This window comes from Crotalus tigris, unplaced genomic scaffold (genome assembly GCF_016545835.1).
Source record: "Crotalus tigris isolate CLP2741 ecotype Arizona unplaced genomic scaffold, ASM1654583v1 scf7180000024339.11422700, whole genome shotgun sequence".
In the NCBI taxonomy this organism is placed as follows: domain Eukaryota; kingdom Metazoa; phylum Chordata; class Lepidosauria; order Squamata; family Viperidae; genus Crotalus; species Crotalus tigris.
The window spans coordinates 5,068,605-5,088,874 of record NW_024100509.1 but is presented as its reverse complement, the minus strand read 5'-3'; the positions used below and the strand labels follow the sequence as shown (position 1 = coordinate 5,088,874).

At 38.5% G+C, this 20,270-nt stretch overlaps 1 protein-coding gene across 1 annotated transcript; it reads right to left on the bottom strand.

Moving 5' to 3' along the window:
• Positions 1 to 376: 376 nt before the first annotated feature.
• On the bottom strand, positions 377 to 6,862 carry LOC120300290 (protocadherin gamma-B5-like). Its single transcript, XM_039326111.1, has 2 exons — positions 3,391 to 6,862; positions 377 to 2,121 (listed from the first exon to the last, which is right to left on the bottom strand). The coding sequence occupies exons 1-2, from the start codon at positions 5,809 to 5,811 to the stop codon at positions 2,056 to 2,058; spliced, it is 2,487 nt and encodes an 828-aa protein (XP_039182045.1). The 5' UTR covers positions 5,812 to 6,862; the 3' UTR covers positions 377 to 2,055.
• Between the last annotated feature and the right edge of the window lie 13,408 nt (positions 6,863 to 20,270).

Here is a 20,270-nt window from a genome sequence, read left to right as displayed (position 1 = left end):
GTCTTGTATCTCTATTTTTAGATGGTAAATATTTAACGGGTTTTCAATCACTAATTCAATATTAAGAACACATAGTGGGGTTCTGCCACATATTTCTTCCCTATCTATCCTGTCATTCACACAGAGGTTTCCATTTTCTGCATTGATTCTGAAATACTGCACCTTATCCACAGAGATGGCATGCATTTTGCGACTTGCCAGTTCTCTGAGACTCAGTCCTAGATCCTTTGCAAGATTCCCCACTATAGAACCTTTTGACATCTCTTCGGGAACTGAATAATGAATCTGTTCCGAGACAGCCCGGTAGGAAACCGACAATAGTAAGAGTGACAGGACTTGCCTTCGGATTGCTCTGCCATTCCCTCCTTGCCCTCGCTCCATCCCCTCTGCGATAATGTTGATTGCCTCAAAATCTCATCGGAATGCAGAATAGTAAGAAACACTCTCCTTTCTTCTTAATTTCTGGGGACCATCCCTTTTCGCAAGACCGCTTTGCATTTGTGATCTGCTGTTTTTCCCTGCCTTTAACGAAATGCCGGAATCCTCCTTTGGGAAGCATCTGTTCAGCAGCTCTTCTCCATTCTCTTCGGCGTCCCGGTGGCTAACAGCGACACTCTGAGGCCAGAGGGGACACTGCAAGGATTTATTCAAAAGTACTTCCATGCGACCCGTTTTTGGAGTATTCAGAATAATTGCATACAGTTTTGGAAGAGCTGGCCCTCTGGTTTTTTTCTTTATATTTCTGCAGTTGTAATGTATCTCTTTCAATGTGCTTTTATTCATATTAACAGCTGTTAATTTCATGATGTACAGTGAAATGTACCTGTCAACTTACAATTGACTCCACTAGACCTGGTCTTGTGAAAACAATAATATATTAGCATATTGAGAGACTTCTGTATCTTAAAAGCTCTAACATAGGTTATGACAGTCAAAATAGGTTCAAGGAATGGCAAGACAATGATATTATTTGGTTATTTTGTATAAACTGATTAAAGGAATCTTATCCTTCTTACTATAGAAAGTAATGTTCTAGTAATCTAAGTTGCTTTGAACTACAGTATACTTTCCTATCATGAACCTGTCCTGTTGTTTATATATATATCTAATAATGTAGCTACTTATTTTCGTCTGAAAAAGCTTTAGGCATATTAGAATACAGTCAGGAAAATAACCAATACATTTTTGGTATTTCTTTTTGTTGTATATTAGCAGTTTTCATACCAATTTGGTCTATTGGTTAAGGCACCAAGCTAAAAAATGGGAGGCCATGAGATAAAGTCCCACATTAGCCATAAAAGCCAGCTGAATGACTTTGGGCCAGCCCAAAGCACTCACCTGATTATAGTGGAGAAGATTAAAAAAAAGTTGTGTTGGATATGTTTTGTGCCTAGAGTTATTTGTAAAAATAATAAAATTGGGATACAAACAAACTAATAGGAAGAAGCAGAATAAATGGAAAAGTCTTCCAATTACTCTAAGAAATGTTCCCGGAGTCTGTGGAATTTTCTTCCTTGAAGAGTCATAAGAAATCTGTTTTTTATGAACTGGAAATTTTTCTAAAAATCATTAGAATTCTTGAATCATCAGAATTAATTTTGCTCCAGTATGGTTTATTAAGGATACAAGATAATATAAATCTCAAATTCTTATCTCTTTTTTTGAGGTCATTAAATTTAATATAGTAACACTGTTAACACTGAGACTTAAAATATGACCCCTAATTAGGAGCCTAATTCAGTAAATTAGAGGCTGGCCTTTGAGTGCAATTTTAAACAGGTTGGTTCCTTTAGAGTAACAACCAAAAGACAAATTCTATACCTGAGAAACTTACATTCTAAAATTCAGTGCAGGATTGAAACAGCAGATTTATGAAGAATATTAAAAAAGTAAGAGCAGGACAGTTAGGCAGAACATAATCAGTAACGATGTTTTTCAGAGAAGTAGCCCATTTCTTTTCAATTTCTGAGCTAGATCTGCACGGTTCCTGGTCCTACAATGCAAAACAATTGGTTGCAGGTCCTTCGATCAAATGTTGTAAAAAGTTGCATTTCCTCAGTTATATTTCTTCCTTATCAGATTTGTGTTTCCTTGATATGTTTTGGAATGCATTTTAGAGATCTTAACATATGGAAAAATTTGAGCAAATAGTATTAGTAAAAATTTTGCAAAGAAAACAACCAAGTTACTCTTATTCTATCCTAGGCCTTTTGCAGGCTTCTTTCATTACATAACTGGAAAGCTTAGTGACCTATTTATATACTCCTGAATTTTAAATTAGAATACATCAGCAGAAGCTATAAATTAATAGTTAAGTTTAAAACCATATATATCTATAATCAAAATACATGAACCCAATATTTTTTGTGTGACTAGCACGATTAATTAGTATGGCATAAGTCCTCTGTTGGTCTGCTTATCAAGTGCCATAGCAAAATTTGTGATCCTTACCCTGTACTTACTCATACTTTGCAAACCCAGCCTCCCTTCAGTATTACTGGTATATAATGAAAGGTAGTGAAGTGGGATTGGTTCTTTTGTTATAATTTATTATTTAAATGCAATTAATATTTAGACTTCTAAATTGCAAGCTGCCTTGACAACTTTATATTAAAAAAGTGTCATCAGAAAGGAAGGAAAAAAAATCTATTTAAAAAATTCTAAGTTGTTTTGCGTTATATCTTTCTTGAAAAAAAAAGAGGTATCTGGCAATCTCTGATTTGCTTTTACAATTGTAACAATATTTTTAGATTTGCCAAATTGGATTAGTTCATAAATTAAGCTTATTCACATCACATTAATTCATATATCACAGGTGGTTTTAGACAAGCTATTATATCTCAACCCAAGTCTCCAATAGAATTGGAAACTGCTACTGGAGAATCATAACAAATCCATCAATTGTTATTCATATTTGGAGGTTATTTTTGCTCATTATTTTGCTTTTTCATTCAGGGCACTAAGCATATTATTTGAACTCAAAATATTGGGCCCCTTTCTAGTTCATTTCATTATACTGAAAGACCTATGAACAAAGCATCAAAGCACTGGTAGTCTGAGTATTTTTCACTTTCCACAAGTCTCTTTTTTTAATGCACAGTTTCACATATATGCATACATGTGTGCAAACTGTCTCTCTCACACACAATAAATAATATATTTCAATTAGAAAGAGACTTGCTCCAAAATCCTATCCTGAAATAATTCTAATTTATAAAGGTACATTAGAAACCACTGAAACTGTAAAGGTTACAATAAAGCAATGAGAAACCACAGGTGAAAGAGATAGTAATATAAAGTAAAATGTGTATATAAAGTCATATACCATAGTATATTTTAAAGAATGGTTAAACTTTAAAGGCAGTGCTTGGAAAAAACAAGAAAACTCACCAGACTAGATTTAGCCATCTCAGAATTTAGGATATTAGTTCCATTGCTTGCCAAAAGCTCATCAGATTTTTGGTTGCATGAAATATATTCAGCAGTTTGAACTTTGGGAGTTGGAAAAGTAATTTCATGTATCTTGGACTCAGAGGATAAGCAGAGCTGATAGGAATAAGGAATAGTTCCTTCCTCATAATTTGGTGGGAATATAATGGCATTGCTTGAATGGGGAATGGGAGCAAAGCATGGAAGAAACTTCAGATTCCCCGACTGTCGGAGTTTCATCATAATGACTAGAGTTACAGTCAAGAGGAACAAAAAGGAGATCAAAGTTAAGGCCAGCACGAGGTAGAACTGGAGCTCAGGCTGTTGCTCTGAATCGGTGGTTTGGTTATTTATTTCTGGCAGTGCCTCTTGGAAGTTTTCAGCAAAAATCAGATTGAGACTGACTGTAGCAGACAGAGGGGGCTGCCCGTTATCCTTCACTAAGACCACCAGCTTCTGCTTCAGGGCATCCCTTTCCAGAAACATCCGCAGTGTCCTGATTTCACCAGTGTGGGCACCAATGGTGAAGAGCCCCGGCTCAGTGGCTTGCAGTAGATGATAGGAGAGCCAGGCATTGTGCCCAGAGTCAGCGTCCACAGCCACCACCTTTGTAACCAGGTACCCCATCTCTGCCGAGCGAGGCACCATCTCAAAGGAGGCTGAGCCCTCTGCTCCTGGAGAAGGATACAGAATTTGGGGGCTTTGGTCATTTTGGTCCAGGATGAACACCTTCAGTGTGGCATTGCTGCTGAGAGGAGGGGAGCCGCCATCTTCAGCCTTCACCTGTACCTCAAACTCTCTGAGTTGCTCATAGTCAAAAGACCTCTGAGAATAGAGGGTGCCACTTTCTGAGTTAATGGAGAGGTAAGACGGGAGAGGTAGCGCCTCTACTTTGCTAGTGAGGATGGAGAAGGTGATCCTAGCATTGCGACCAAGATCGGGGTCTACAGCTTTGATGCTGAAGATGGAGGAGCTAGCAGGATTGTTCTCTGCCACGTAGACACTGTATGAAGATTTCTCAAAGGCAGGGGCATTATCGTTGATATCCGAAATCTCCAGTGAGATGGTTTTCTGTGTAGAAAGAGGGGGCGTACCGTTGTCTGTGGCTGTGATTGTAAGATTGTACCCTGGGATGCTTTCTCTATCTAGGGGACCATTTGTTAGCAGTTTATAATAGTTATTAGCTGCTGATACTATTTTGAATGGGGAAGCATTTTCTAAATGGCAATTGACCTCCCCATTATCCCCCGAATCTCTATCATTTGTATTGATGAGAGCTATCAATGTTCCTATTGGAGAGTTTTCAGGAATTTCTCTGGATGAGGAAGCAAGAATCACTTCTGGAGCATTGTCGTTTGCATCTAATAGTTTTATTTCAACATTACAGTGTGCTACTAATCCACCTCCATCCCTTGCTTCTACCACCATTGTATATTTCTCTGTTTCCTCAAAATCTAGCTCTTCTCGTATTGTTATAATTCCAATAGGTGGATCTAGCTCAAATTTTCGATGCACGTTATCAGCAATATTGCTGAAGGAATAGGTGATCTGACCATTGGAACCTTCATCTTTGTCTGTGGCTTTGACTTGTATTACAGTAGATCCCTTTGGAGCATTCTCTTTGAGGCTAATTTTGTACACTTTTTGAGTGAAGACAGGTGGGTTGTCATTAGCATCTATGACTGTAATCTGTATTTTGGCTGTTCCAGTTTTTACAGGGTTTCCTCCATCAAGAGCACTAAGAGTTAAACTAACAGTACTTTCACTTTCACGATCCAACTGTTTTTCCAGCACTAATTCTGCATACTTGTTTAAAGAGTCTTGCTTGCTAATTGCTAAAATGAAATACTTATTAATGCTTAGATGATAGTCCTGGAGGGAATTTGTTCCAATATCAGGATCTTCTGCTTGTCCAAGAAGAAATGTGGCTCCTGGTAAAGTGGATTCACTTATCTCTAACTTGATATCACCATTTAAGAAATGTGGTGCATTATCATTGATATCCTGGATCTCTACTGTTATATAAAATATGTCCATGGGGTTTGCACTCACCACTTCAAAACTGATGGGGCAGACTGCAGTTTCCCCACAGATTTCCTCTCGGTCAATCCTGTCTTTTACATACAGATTCCCATTTTCAGCATTAATGGAGAAGTATTGCTTTTTGCCTAAAGAGAGGATATGCAGGTTGCGATTTCCCACTTCTGCAGGACTCAGCTTCAGATCCTTGGCAAGATTCCCCACAACGGAACCCTTTCCCATTTCCTCTGGAATTGAATAGCGAACGTGCTCCGAGGCAGTCTGGCAGACGAAAGACAATAAGAAGAGGAGACGTACTTGCCTTTTTACAGAGCTGCTCTTTGCTTTGCTCCTGCCGTCCATCCCACCTGCGGTGAAAAGTGCTTTGTGCGATCCAGTAAGCTGAGGAGTTTAAATTCCCATTGGGAAGAAAGCACCAAGAGGGTCCTGGGATTCTCCTGAGTTTTATCTGCCTTGCAGTGGTTTTCTTTTCTCTGCCATGGTGTTTGAGTGTCCCTCAGAACTGCTCTTTGACTGCTCTGCGCTCGGTGAGTGGATAGTCAGAAGGCAGGAAACCCAATAGATTGCCAGCTCCTTTCTGGGAACTATGTTGGCCAACAGCGGCACTCTGAGTCTCCGATGCAGAAGTGCAGGAAATCTCTGGATCTATAGGCTTTTAGAAAGAAATAACAAGGAATCTCCTGCATATGATAAGGCAATGTCTTTTAAATTTCAGATTTATTTATTATTTATTCATTGTTCTTATAGTATGAGATCATAGTACCAGATACTATTTTGAATGGGAAAGCATTTTTAAATGGCAACTAACATCCCTCATTATCCTGCCCCTACAAGCCTTATATTTTACGTATAGTGATATAAATATAAAGCAGAATCTTCTGGTATTTCTTTGGATAAGGAGGCAAAAATCAGTTCTGATACATCCACATCTAATAGGTTTGTTTCAACAGTGCCATTAACCTAGTTTTCTCCAACTTTAATTCATTGTAAGCTTTTGCTTTCCTTACACCAGCTGTACACTCTCCGTCTGAACTCTTACTTTGTGACCTAGCTCTCTTTTTATTTCTTTTTTGTGTTCAGATCTTCAGTAAGCTTTCTGTAGCTACACTGGTTTGCTGTTCTGGACTGGTCTGTTATCCTGCATTTTTCTTCACAATGGAATTGTTTTTAGTTCTGTTTTCTCCTTTAGGAACTTCTCCCATCTTGGATCCTTTTCCTTTTACCTTCCTGTCCCATGCAATCCCATTTATCCTTAGTTCGTTGGTTAAACTATGATTAGTTTTTAGTTTCCCTTAAAATCAAGAACATCAGCAATATACTGTCATTCCCTCCATGTCGTGCTTTGCCCACTTCCTCAGTTAAGCCTTTTTTTATGAGTTAGATTCTTGATTCTTGCTCCTTTCTCTGAAGATGAAATTTGTCAGCAAAATAAATCAGAAATTTCATGGAAGGTCCATACTTGACCGGGTCTCCCAACAATTTGAATGATTTCCCATTTGTATGACTTCTTGACTCTTTGAAAATCTAAACTTTCTGATAACATTCATAAATGACCAATTCATTTATTTTGATTTTTGAGCAGGAAGAAATATTTTAAACAAATAATGCAATTCCTGTTTGCTTTCTGTTGCTTTTATTCCTTTTAAACAAACTGCATCCTTCAGTTATTCCAGGTACTGATATAATCCCACTGGGTCTCTGTTTTATGAATTAAATGACACTTGCCTTTCTATTTTAAGGGCTCAGATTCATTTTGTTTCTAAAATTCTGGGCATTAGTATTTAAAAAAAAGGAGATTTTCATTTCGATTTCCCAAAATATATAGTTTAAGGCCTTCTAATGAAGTTGTTATGCTTTGTCCAAACCCCTTTTTGTCAATCCTCATGAGGTACAACCTATTTTATGCTAGCAGTCAGACTATTCAGTCCATCTTTCCAGAATTCAGACTTTGTTTCCAGAAACCAAATCTCTTCTATTGATACCATTTGCATAATCCATCATTCACCTGAAGAATAGATTGGAAGAATGGATGATAACGCCTCTTGAATCTCCAGGTTTTTGAGCTTCCTTCTGAAAATTTCAGTTTGTGATGAATCAGCTGTAGCTGTTCTTTAGAGTATCATTTGTACCAGCAAGAAGAGATAATTGTCAATGGACTTGATGGTTCAATCATATTTTTGTTCCTGACAAAGCACATGCTTCATGATGTGTCTGGTCACCATACATTTATTTTAATTCCTCTGTGCCCCTTTTATAGAACTGAAGGTAAATATTTGGGTAGTGGTTGCCCCAAAATTTGTGAAAGGATAATTTATATCATGATTGATTATCAAGATCACTGGATTTTACTGTTCAGACTATAGATTCTTTTAGGTTATCCTCAATGATACTTATTTGATAGAAAAGATTAAAAACCAGTAAACTGTTATTTAAATCTAAAAGAATTATTTAGAATTGCATAACACCATATAGACAGATTACTCTCATTAATAGCTATTATTATAAATGGACTCCCCTTTAGTGTGCAAAGAATTTTCCAAACACAGGTAAGTATTGATGACATCTAGAAATTTTGCTTAACCTCCAGACAAAATAGTACATTTGGAATATATCATTGTGCAATTAACTTAATTATTTTGTGGATTATGACAATATTTAAGGAAATCTGGACCCTAGTTTTACAGATACTTTGAATTCTCTTCCTAAAAATGGGGCACATTATCATCTTTAATCCAGCTTCAACTCCACAAGTTGCTGTGGAAAAATGAAACTTCTCAGGTCTCACTAGATGGTAGCATTTAAGAGAAGGGACATGGAACATGCCCATTTTATCAATCCTTGTTGCGGCAGGTAGATAACCTCAAGGGCAGCTGGTCCCACAAATAACATAGCCTCATGCCATGTAAGGCTTTAAAGGTGATAGTCAGCACCTTGAATTGCAGCCAGAAAGAATCTTGGAGCCAGTGCAGCATTGTAATATGGGTAAATAGAGGGAAGCCCAACACAGCGCATCCTACCACATTTTGTGTCAATTGTAACATCCCAGTAATCCTCAAGGGCAAACATGTACAGCAGGTTAACTAGTCCAACCAGGAAATGGCCGTGAGCAAGGCCTTCCTATTCAGGAATGGGTACAATTGCACAAATTGAATCTTAACAAAATTTGTCACATACTTCTCAAATAGGAATCATGAGAAACCTCAAATTGTGTACCAACTCTGTTCGTGCAAGCGCAATCCTGTCAAGCGTCATCAAACTCCGGGGAGGGGGGTTGTAATTATGAATCTCAGCTATTACTTTGGGCTAAATTCATACAGCAAGCCATAGTTGATAAATTAACTCATCACCCAGGTTGAAAAACTGAGAGTTATAATCCTATAATCCTTAACGATAAGGTGGCATCCATTTCTTGATTTTAATAATATGTGCACATCTTTATTCAAGTCTTTGTGGGCAATATTGCAGGTCAAAATAGAGCCTTTGATTACTATGTATTTCTCAGGATGATGGAAAACATCACAAAAAGTAAAGGAAACTTTCTTCTTTTTTTACCACTGCCATACTGCAGGCTAACTCTGCTGACTGCCACCAATTCGATCCTGACCTGCTCAAGGTTGACTCAGCCTTCCATCCTTCCAAGGTCGGTAAAATGAGGATGCAAATTGTTGGGGGCAATATGCTGCTTTGTAAATCACGTAGAGAGGGCTGTAAAGCACTGTGAAATGGTATATAAGTCTCTGTGCTATTGCTATTGCTTCTTTATTTGCTGGCCAAAAGAACTCTGAAAACGCTATAGCTAAAATACCAAACTTTCTCCAAGAAATGTGATAATGTCACAAATAAGTCCAATATATTATGACAAGTAATAAAAATCTGGTTTACTTCACTATTTCCTTTAGACAGGAAATACTCTGTTCTGGTGGGATTTAAAATAGATTTTTAATCTATGTAAAATGTTTCAGAGCAGAATTCGAAGTAAAGTTCCTTTTTGGGGGGTATTAGGAAAAAACAACTAACAGTTTTTGTGTAAAAAAAAATACATTTGCAGAAATGGAAACAGAAAGCCCATTTTTAGCTACAGTGGAATTGACTCTGAAATTCTTTTTCATTCCTTCTTCTCAGATTAAGGTCTCAGTGAGTAACCTGAATAAGAATCACATTTTTATTACAACCAGAGTATTTATTTACAGATTAACATGTAATGTTATGTGATATATAAATAATTCTGTGATGCCATAATTCCTCAACAATTCTTCAGATCATCACAGAGAATTCTAGGAGAACTCCACCCTATTATACATTCAATCACAGAAACTCATTGGATGACTTTGAACCAGTCTCATCAGCCCTAACTCATAAAATGATAGTAGTGGGAACCATAAGAGGAATGAGCATTATGAATAGAAAATCAGTACCCGAGGAAATTAGCCAGCCTTATTATATCACAAGAATGAAACAATGGCAAATAAGGAGATCTATACGATAGACATAACATTCTGCATTCATTCTGGAACAGTGTTCATATCAACAGTATGAACATTATCCTAATAGACTTCAGGACAAAGCTGAAAGATCCCAGCAGAGTAAAAATAAAATGTTAAACATCAAGTATTAAGATTCAATAGACAGAACAAACTGAAGGAAACCACTGTTGAGATAAATAAGGGCTTATAGGATCAACACAACACACCATTAATCTGAAATATTAAACTCACCTTAACTAAGATTTGCTCATCATTCTTCGAGTTTAAATCCCCATAGGCTAGGATAGGGTCACTCACCCCACAGGTTAGAGGTTGATTGGTCAGAGTATTTGAACAGTTTTCCTCATGAAAATTGCAGTGGCTTTTTCTAGAATCTCTGGTGAGTGAAATAGTGTGGCAGTATGACTGAAGAAAGGCTCGGACTCCATCCATCCCAACAAATTGTGACACTGGGACACCACTAAAATGTACACTTCCTGACTCTAACAATTTTGAATTCCTCCACCTGTACAATCTGATGGCCAATAAGACAAGGAGGAAAGTAAAAAACAAGCAGGAGACAAACGCCACTGCAATCACCAGATAAAATGTGAGGTCTGACTGAGGATCTACAGGAGCTGAGATGTTGCTCAGATCTGAGAGAATTTCAGGGATGTTGTCAGCCAGAATCACCGTGAGAGTGACCGAGGCAGAGAGAGGCGGCTGCCCGTTGTCCTTCACTAAAACCACCAGGATTTGCTTCAGGGCATCTTTCTCCAGAAAAAGCCGAGCAGTCCTGATCTCGCCAGTGTGTAGTCCCACGGTGAAGAGCCCTGGTTCTGTTGCTCTGATCAGCTGGTAGGAGAGCCAGGCATTCTGGCCAGAGTCTGCATCTACTGCCACTACTTTAGTGACCAGGTAACCTGGCTCAGAAGAGCGAGGGGCCAGCTCTATCCCAGTGGAGCCATCAGCGGGAGGGGAGGGGTGCAGGATCTCTGGCACATTGTCATTCTGGTCCAGGATGAAGAGAGTCACCGAGACATTAGAGCTGAGCGATGGGGATCCTCCATCCTGAGCCTTGACCTGGAACTGAATCTCTTGAATCTCCTCATAGTCCAAGGAGCTTAGGGCATAGACGGTCCCTGTCTCAGAATTAATGGAGAGGTAGGAGGAGAGGGGCAAGTCCTTCATTTGGCTCTCAATGATGGAGTAAGTTATTCTGGCATTTTCTTCCCAGTCTGGGTCACTTGCTTTGAGGGAAAAGGCTGAGGCTCCTTTTGGGTTGTTTTCTAGAAGGTAGGAGGTATATTTTGATTCCAGAAACTCTGGAGGGTTGTCATTTGTGTCCAACACCTGGAGTGAAATAACCACAGATGTAGAGAGTGGTGGTGTCCCGTCATCCACCGCTGTAACAGTAATAGAGTAAGTTGGCAATTGTTCCCTGTCAAGGGCTTTCTCTGTCTCTAAACTGTAGAAACTCTCCATTGTTTTCTTGAGCCGAAAAGGGAGGCTGCTGGGAATTGAGCATTTAACCTCTCCGTTGTCTCCTGAATCTCTGTCTCGGGCATTTAAAATGGCAATGACGGTCCCGGCTGGAGAGTTCTCAGGCACCGCGTTGATCACAAAGGTGATGGCTAACTCAGGTGCATTATCATTTAAGTCTGTGACCAAAATCACAACCTTTGACCTATCACTCAGCCCACCCCCATCCATGGCTTGCACTTCAAATTCATACATTGACGATGTTTCAAAATCAAGGCTCCCCACAAGGATAATTTCCCCTGAAGTCGAATTTAACATAAATTTTTGAGAGCCCTTTTTTGAGATTTTTTGAAAAGAATATTTTATTTCTCCATTGATTCCTTCATCCATATCAATAGCCATCACCGTAGCTACTATGGATCCTGTAGGCACGTTCTCCTTGATGTTTACTTCATAGATTGGTTGGCTGAAAACTGGTACATTATCATTTGCATCTAGAACAAAGATGTGAATTTGCAGTGTGCCAGACCTGATAGGTTCACCCCCATCAAAAACTGTAAGGATCAGGTCATAAACTGACTGCTCTTCCCTGTCCAGTGGTTTTTCCAACACTAGTTTCGTAGATCTGGCACCAGTTTCGCTTCTTTGCATCTCCAGAGAAAAATGGTTACTGGCTGTGAGTTCATAGTGTTGTATAGAATTTTTCCCCAGATCTGGATCTTGAGCTTCTGGTAGAAAGAACTGAGAACCAGGAACAGATGTTTCACTGATTTTCAGTTCCCAGCTTATTGAAAGAAAGGAAGGAGCATTATCATTTATATCCACAATTTCTATTTCAGTGACATAAAGCTTTAATTTGCTTTCAGCAAGGATCTGAAATTTTAAGATGCATTTCTCTCCTGTTCCACAGATCTCTTCTCTATCTATTCTCTCACAGGTTTGTAAATGGCCACTGTTGGAATTAAATTCAAAGTACTGAACTGTACCTGAATTAGGAATAATGCGTAGTCCATGGTCAAAAGGCTGCTTCCCATCTATTCCCAGATCCTTTACAACATTTCCCACAAAAGTGCCTTTGCGTACTTCCTCTGGAATAGAATAATGGAGCTGACCAGAAATAATCTTCCAAGAATTCACCACTATAAGGCATTGTAGTAGAATTCCTTTTCTGTAGCTTCTTTTCATCATTTACTTCCAGCAAGCAAGAATTGTCCGTGCTTGTATGTCTCTTCCTTATGATCTAACTGTTCTGTAGTCTACTGTAGGTATTTAAGCAGCATAGATATGAAGGCTGAGCTTTCTGAGCAGTTCTCTGCCAGACTGGTAAACAGCGACACCCAGGGTCACAACCCAAAAATTACAGGTACTTTTTGTAATGTTTCTTTGCTTATGTTAATATTACTTACCTATAGTCACAAATCAGGCTGATTGTCTCAATGAAAATTATGCTTCCAACGATGAAAGAGCAGAACAACAGTAATAAAATAGAACTTGATTACTGTTTGGTGACACACCAAAGCAGAAGTCTACCTAATATTAGAAACTAACATACAATCCATGTATGTGTTCTTTATGTTACAAATAATTGTAATTAGTCACATTTACTTACAAGTAATTAAGAAAGCCACATCAAATCAAAAATGAAAAATCTTCAAAGACTTCACTATATATCTGAGTTAATACAATATATTGCAAATGTGACCCTACTTCCACTTCCCCATTATCTGCAAACAGGAGAGTTGCAAAATGTGCTGGCCATAGCTTGGTGACTTGGATGGATAAATTGCTCTTGAGTTTGTCCATCTGGGATCTCTGAAATCATTGGCAAGACAAAGTAGGGTGGGGAAAATGAAATGGCAGTTCTGTGGGATAAATGCTAATTGAAGAACTAGCATATCCAACAGAGATGAAGTGGTATTTAATACCTTTATTATTTCATAAAGTTTAACTTTTCCCCCTTGGAAAAATGGTTGGTAGATTATTGGTCTTTTGATTTTGCATAAGAGAAATGAAATAAATACATTTCTACAAGTTACTAAGAACATTTTTCTTGTAACAACTCTAATGGTACTATATTCTGTGAAATAATGGAGAAACATTGCTAGACTTTATTCTAAGGCACTATTAAGGTCCTTCAACATTATTATTTGTCTATCATTGTCTACCAGCTTCCAAAAGCCATGATACAATCCTTGAATTCTTTTTTATGTGACTCTAGCATTCTGTACTACATTCCATGAAAACTTTGTCCACTCCTAATTTTCTTCCATGTTTGCAAATTTCATTCCATTCCACTGATGTAGCAAAAGATACAATCCATTTATGTATTTTGCATGCTAATTGGCTGAAGACCAGGGAGTGATGGGGAACAGCCCTGTTGCTAATTTGGCTTTCAGTTACAGCATTCCACTGAGCCCTTTTCTATTACTTACTGGATTATAGTGATTACCTCATCACTATTTTAACATCAGTTTATCTTGCTATTCTACCATTTGTCTTTTGTTTTTGCGGAAGTCAAGATAAAATGGGAATAAGACATTAAAGCTATAATCTCAAACATAGTATGTTCAAAGCATTGTCTATGACTCATGAGCCTGTATCCCACAAGGAAATGACAAGTGAGCAGAAAGCCTAATACATGTGCTGAAATAGGGTGGAAAGTGGAGATCTATTTATGGTTGACATGGGCTGAGCATAAATCAGCCCATTAACCAAGATGTGGGGTGGGGAGGACTCCTGAACATGAGGTGGATTTATTTATAATACTTACTTTATGCTTGAAGTAAAACTGTTTATGACCAGTCTCCTTTGAACTGAACTCAACTCCTGGTATCTCCATGAATATACTCATTTTTTTCAGCAACAGAATGGAAGTGGTTTGCCATATCTTTCTTCTAGGATGTTTCTCAATTCCGATGCTAGCCTATGTGCTGATATTCCTTAAATGCCTCTCATTCAAATATTAATAAGGTTTTGTATAGGTGAACGAAGCTCCATTAAGTATTGTCAATAGTGGAAAATATAAGGAAATTCATAACATAAAAGTGAAAGAAAAGGAGAAGGGGAAGGAAGAAAAGGAAAAAAGAATGTAGAGAAAATAGTTTGTTGCTCCACTGAAGACAACACTATCTGTGGAGACATGTACTACCTTCACTTTACATGCAATATTATAAATAGTAGTAAACCATATTAATTGATATATAGCGAAAATCATATTAGTTGATATATGGCACAATCAGCAGCATAATGCATTCCTTAAGCCAGTGTTATGTCATCAAATTTGCCAAAGTGGCCAGGAAGAAAATATTTGATTATCTAGCTGAAATACTTGCAGGAAAATTACACTCATGTTCAAATAGTCCACTAGTCTATTAATGATTATAGGAATGAAAAAGTTGTTAAATCACCACCTATAGAGATTGGTTCTCTATTTTTTCAGATTGAATATGAGATTGGCAAAAATGTCTCCAGCCAAGTATGAAGAATGTCAAGAGAGAAGCAGTCTATAATATTCAGTCAAATACACCGTATGTGAATCTCCTCAGCATTTCCAAAGTCAATATAGGAGCTCAAAAACACATAAAGTAATTTAAATAAAAGATGATAATCTTTGTCTTTCTTAAAAATGCTCTGCAAATTTCATTCCTCTCTACTGAAAAAAAGTTATATTTGTATTTTCCCTAATTAGTCAACAGGATAATGAAACCCCAATTTAGCAACTTTCTTTTGATCTTGACAATAAGATTGCACTGTGCTTGGAATTACTCAGAAACGATCAAGATATTGCTATAGATAGTCTGAGCTACTGAAGCAAACTGGGTGGTCTCTTCACAAATATATTTCCTATCTGTTATACATTCCTGCAAATTAACTGCTTAGGATGACCTGAGTTCTAACTGTGATCAGCAACATTTTTCTAGCACTACCTCAGAAAGGTAGTAAAGAGGACCAGATCAAGGCTAACAGCCCAAACACTACAAAATGTTAAATTAAATTACTCCTAAAGTCACCTCCAAGTGATAATAAAAATGTTACTTTTTGTTGTTATTCCTTTTTTCATTGTATTTTGTCTATAGCAGGGCTTTTCAACCAGTGCTATGCATATCACCAGTGGTACATTGGCACTTGGCAGGTGGTACACAGCCCTGCCCAGCCCAGCCAAGTGTAGCGTTGGAGGAAACAAGCCAAAGTGGTGCAGTGAAGGACTTGCCATGAGAGAGTCCTTAGGAGCTGCAGGGCGGGTGGGGCGAGGCAAAGGCCCCAGGATCAGCACTTCTGGCTCACCCGGAAGAGAAAGGAAGAGGAGGGGGCGGAGACAGAAGAGGCTATAAAAAGAGGCAGTTTGGGTGGGAGAGGGAGAAAAAAAGATACAGCCTTGGGAAAAGGAGTCAGCATTGAAGGGGAAAAGAAGGAGGGGGGAGAGAGGAGAGGAGATAAAATAGGCTGGCCAGGAGCCGATGTACAAGTTCTGCGGCAACTATCTGTGCCAGGTGCACACACAGGTGGCAGCGACAAACAGACAAGAAACGCAGCAGGGGAGGGGTCGCCCTCCATGCGGAATGAAGAAAGGCAGCATCAGCTAGAGTGAGGCACGGAGGGAGGGAGGGAGGGAGGGAAGAAGGAATGAGATGGCAATGAGAGAGAGGGAGGTGGCAAGCAGGAAGGAAACAGAAAGGAAGGAAGTGTTGGAAGAAAAAGCTGAAGATTTGCTTTCCAGCCGGGAGGCTATACCTTTAAGAGAAAAGAGAAAAAAAATGAAGCGCTGCAGTTTGAAATAGGTGAGAGGAAGCTGGCTGCTCCGGCTCCTTGAGAGGACATGTTTATTGGCAGAAGTAAAGTGCTGTTTGAGCAGTTCGGTTCTGGATCAGCTGAACAACAAACCGGGAGAGTGAAAGGTTTCTTATGTGATTTTGTGATTTTGAAGTACTGGGATTTGTGCAATGTGGGTTTTGTGTTCTTAAGGAGTGTTTGGCAATTTCTATTGTGCCTGATGGCTCGTGTTGGATTTTGGGGTGAGGGTTACTGGTTCTAATTCTATTGCTCTGCTATTGTTAGCTGTAAATTTTGTTGCAAGGGATTTTGAAGTATTTTTGACCTGAATGGATTTTGCTTGTAGCATTCATTTACTTATGAATGGAGCCATTTGGGGAGGCTGCCTTAGGTGGCAGCCAGTACTTCCTACATTTGGGTTTTTTTTTCTTAAGTGCCCACTGCCAACTCCTTAACTTTCCTTTCTATCAGTAGCTAATTCTTAAAGGGGAATGTGCCTTTTTAACCTAGTTCTCTTAGCGACTTGTCTTTTCTGTCTCTGGAGGTTTTTTCTTGTTTGATAAATATACGGAAGAGGGAAAATATGGTGGGGTTAAATTCTTCCTTCAGAAGGAAGGAGATGGGAATGAGAAAGAGGGAGGCAGGGAAGGAGGGAGGGAGGAAAGCAGGAAGGAAAAGAGGAGGCAGGAAGATTGGAATGAAAGGGAGGGAAGATCTGAAGGAAGTCCCGCCTTAGCACTTGGCCACCATCAGAAGGTTGCAAAAGGGGATCACATGACCGTGGGACACTGTGACCATCATAAATATGAAAAAGTTGCAAAGCATCCAAATATAAATCACATGACCCTGGGAATGCTGCAACGGTCATAAGTGTGAAAAATGGTCATAAGTCACTTCAGTGCCATTGTAACTTTGAACAGTCACTAAGTGAATTGTTGTAAATCGAGGACTCCTGTACTTTATCACTTTTTTGGGGGGTCAAGTTTTTGACACCTTAGTAGGTTGTACTCGAATATTGCCATACCCTAAAAGTGGTACAACCAGTGAAAAAGCTGAAAAGCCCTCGACTAAAAGACCGTCAATGTTCCTTCCAGCCCATATGGTTCTATGATTCTACAAATGAATAGAAATCTTAAATAGCTCAGAACTTCAACTGATAGGACATTTTGTTTCTAATATTTTTTACTATAGCATCAAATAACAATGATTGAGGCCACCAGAAGAGCAAGAACCAGAGCATCTCCCCCGACACCCGAAGGGGTAAAAGTGGAAGTAGAATATATACTTTATACTTTTATTAATTATACTTAATAAAAAAGTTGTGATTTTATTTTGAATATAATTTTTGAAATTTTCCACATTGTACTATGTGTAACGTTCCAGTACTTTTGAGTATTTTTACATGTCCACCACATATGGTAAAATGTTCCTTCTGTTTCATAGCTTTTCCAACATATATTTCTGTATGACTTCTCTCGGAGATTGCACCAACTTTTCTTTTAGATTGTAGCTTAGAGAAAATTTTATGGATTTGGTCCATAATTCTTCCAATTGTTGTTTTGTGATTGTTTCTTTAAAATTTTGCATCCATTTTATTGTAGTTTTTAATTTGTTCTGTCTCTATATTGTACCTAAGCAGGAGTTTGTATATGCATGCTGACAGATAGTTTTGGTTTTATATAACATTTTCAAATTCTGGTATTTTTCTTAATGTCTCTTCTTCATCTCAAGATCAGATTTTATCCTTTCAGCCATTTGTAAATACATCAACCATAGGATATTTTGGCTTTCACTGAATATCTTAGAATGCAGTACTGCAGCTATTTCTGCTGACTGCTGGCTGCTAGCAGTTCAAGTGTCAGCAGCTCAAGATTGACTCAGCCTTCCATCCTTCCGAGGTGGGTAAAATGAGAACCCAGATTGTTGGGGGCAATATGCTGACTCTGTAAACTGCTTAGAGAGGGCTGTAAATCACTGTGAAGCACTATATAAGTCTAAGTGCAATTGCTATCAAGGTGCTCTTGGAAAATGCCAGGGCTTTTTTTCTCATAGAACGCCCAGAACGGAGTTCCGGCACCTTTTTTGGATGGAACCTTGTAGGGTAGGCGAGGTGGGTTGTATGACATGTGTGAGTTCCGGCACCTTTTTTTTTTAATAGAAAAAAAGCACTAGAAAATGCTGATTAAAGAATAAAAAGCTTCTGAAAATGAATAATGACTATAGGACTATAAATTTCTCAGCCGCATAGCCTGTTTCTCCTCTGGATATACATGCCACAATAAGTTAAGAGATAGAGCTATTATTATTATTATTAGATATACAACATGGTTTGCAACCTTTAATATAAAAAAGAGGGGTACATAATTCACAACAGAAACAACTAAAATTACTGATCTTTCAATCTCCCAAGAGATTGTGGATAGTCAAAATTTGATTAAGAATTTAGAGGATATCCTCAACAGATAGTTTTCAAACTGTTCATTCATGATGATCAGGAATTATGATGGTTTTTCGAAAGGGTGCTTTATGACCTATAAAGCACTTCTAGTCATCACAAAATATTGCACCATTACTTCTGCAATCACATGAACACAGTCTGGGTGCTTGATGACCTGTTTGCACTTACGACCAGCTGCCCCATGATCATGCGTGCTCACCATTTTCAATCTTCTCTGCCAGCTTCCCTAGAAAGTCAATGGGGGAGCCAGCAGGGACGGTTACAAGCTGCTGCCACTTGCTGAGAAGACTCCCTTGTATCTCTGGTGGCTTGCTGAAAGAGCTTTCTGCCAAGTGAAGCTGGAGTTGTTTGGTAGGGTTCAGAAATGGAGTTCAAACCCTAAAGATTTTCACATATAGAGGAGGTGGAGTCCTTTGGCGGGCTGCAGAACCAGAGCTCAAATCTCTGTATCTGCATGCTGCTAGGGGAGTTCTCTCTTGTGCATGGTGGGAAGGTGAACTCCTTCAGCAAGCAGTTCTTTCAGCCACAGCTTGTCATCCAGAAACAAGAGGGAGCCAAAATCCAAGCAGAGGGTGGAGAGGCAGATGTGCCTAGGATAGGTGAGAGAGGCCGGGGCAAACCTGGCACAGGCCGTGCACTAGTGTCTCTCCATTCAGGGGATAAAGATCCTGCTTGGATTTTGGTATGGAGGATTCCTATTCCTCCTCAGGCACCCTGCACTCCTTACCTGGAACAGCATTCATTTAATGACCCATGAGATTGCAACCATAAGTCCTGGAACTGCAGCTGTTGAGTGAAGCAGTCAATGACTGAGATTCCGGTCCCAATTGTGTCATAAGTCAAGGACTATCTATATATCTCGTGACTCATCCTTAGACATTATTCCCATATTTTAGCAAAAAATACATGAAACTGATGGAAATCATTCTGAAGAATTTGCTCTTGTTGATAACAAAAAGGCTGCAAACTCAGCCATAGATTTCTCTTTAAAAATTGTGGAATTTATGTTTTAGGAGTTGGAGAATAAATAAAAGGGTTTTATCTTTTGATGATGCATCCTTGACAACCTTATTACTATGATAACAGCAAATAGCCTCCCACTCAATTTTGATATAAGGGCAACAGTAGCATACTGATAAATGTTAGATATGGAATAGGTGTAGAACTTATCTTAATCATTTGTGCAAAGTGCAAAGGTATTTTATTTACTTTTACTAAATTGTCCAATCAACCTAGAGTTTTTAATGAGAGGCACAAATGGTCAGGCTCAAATTATCCAACTTTGGACATACTATGCAAAGATCTAGCTCTCCAGAGAAAGCTCTATTGCTGTGTGAAAACAGGATGGAAAGAAAAGAAAAAAAGAAAAGAACAACCAGCAGCAAGGTAAGTGGACTTAGTGCTCAATGCAACATCAACTGAATAAATTGAAGCAAAACAGACATCAAAGTCTGAAATGAATACAACCTTTAACAATAATTGATAATGATGATAAATCAATCATATTTACTTGAATTATATTTATAACAGTATCAACAAAAATGGAAACAAATATTAGAGCTTGATTGTAATTTATGAAGAAAATGAACAAAACTCACCATGCCCTTTCCAGAATCAAAAACGTTATC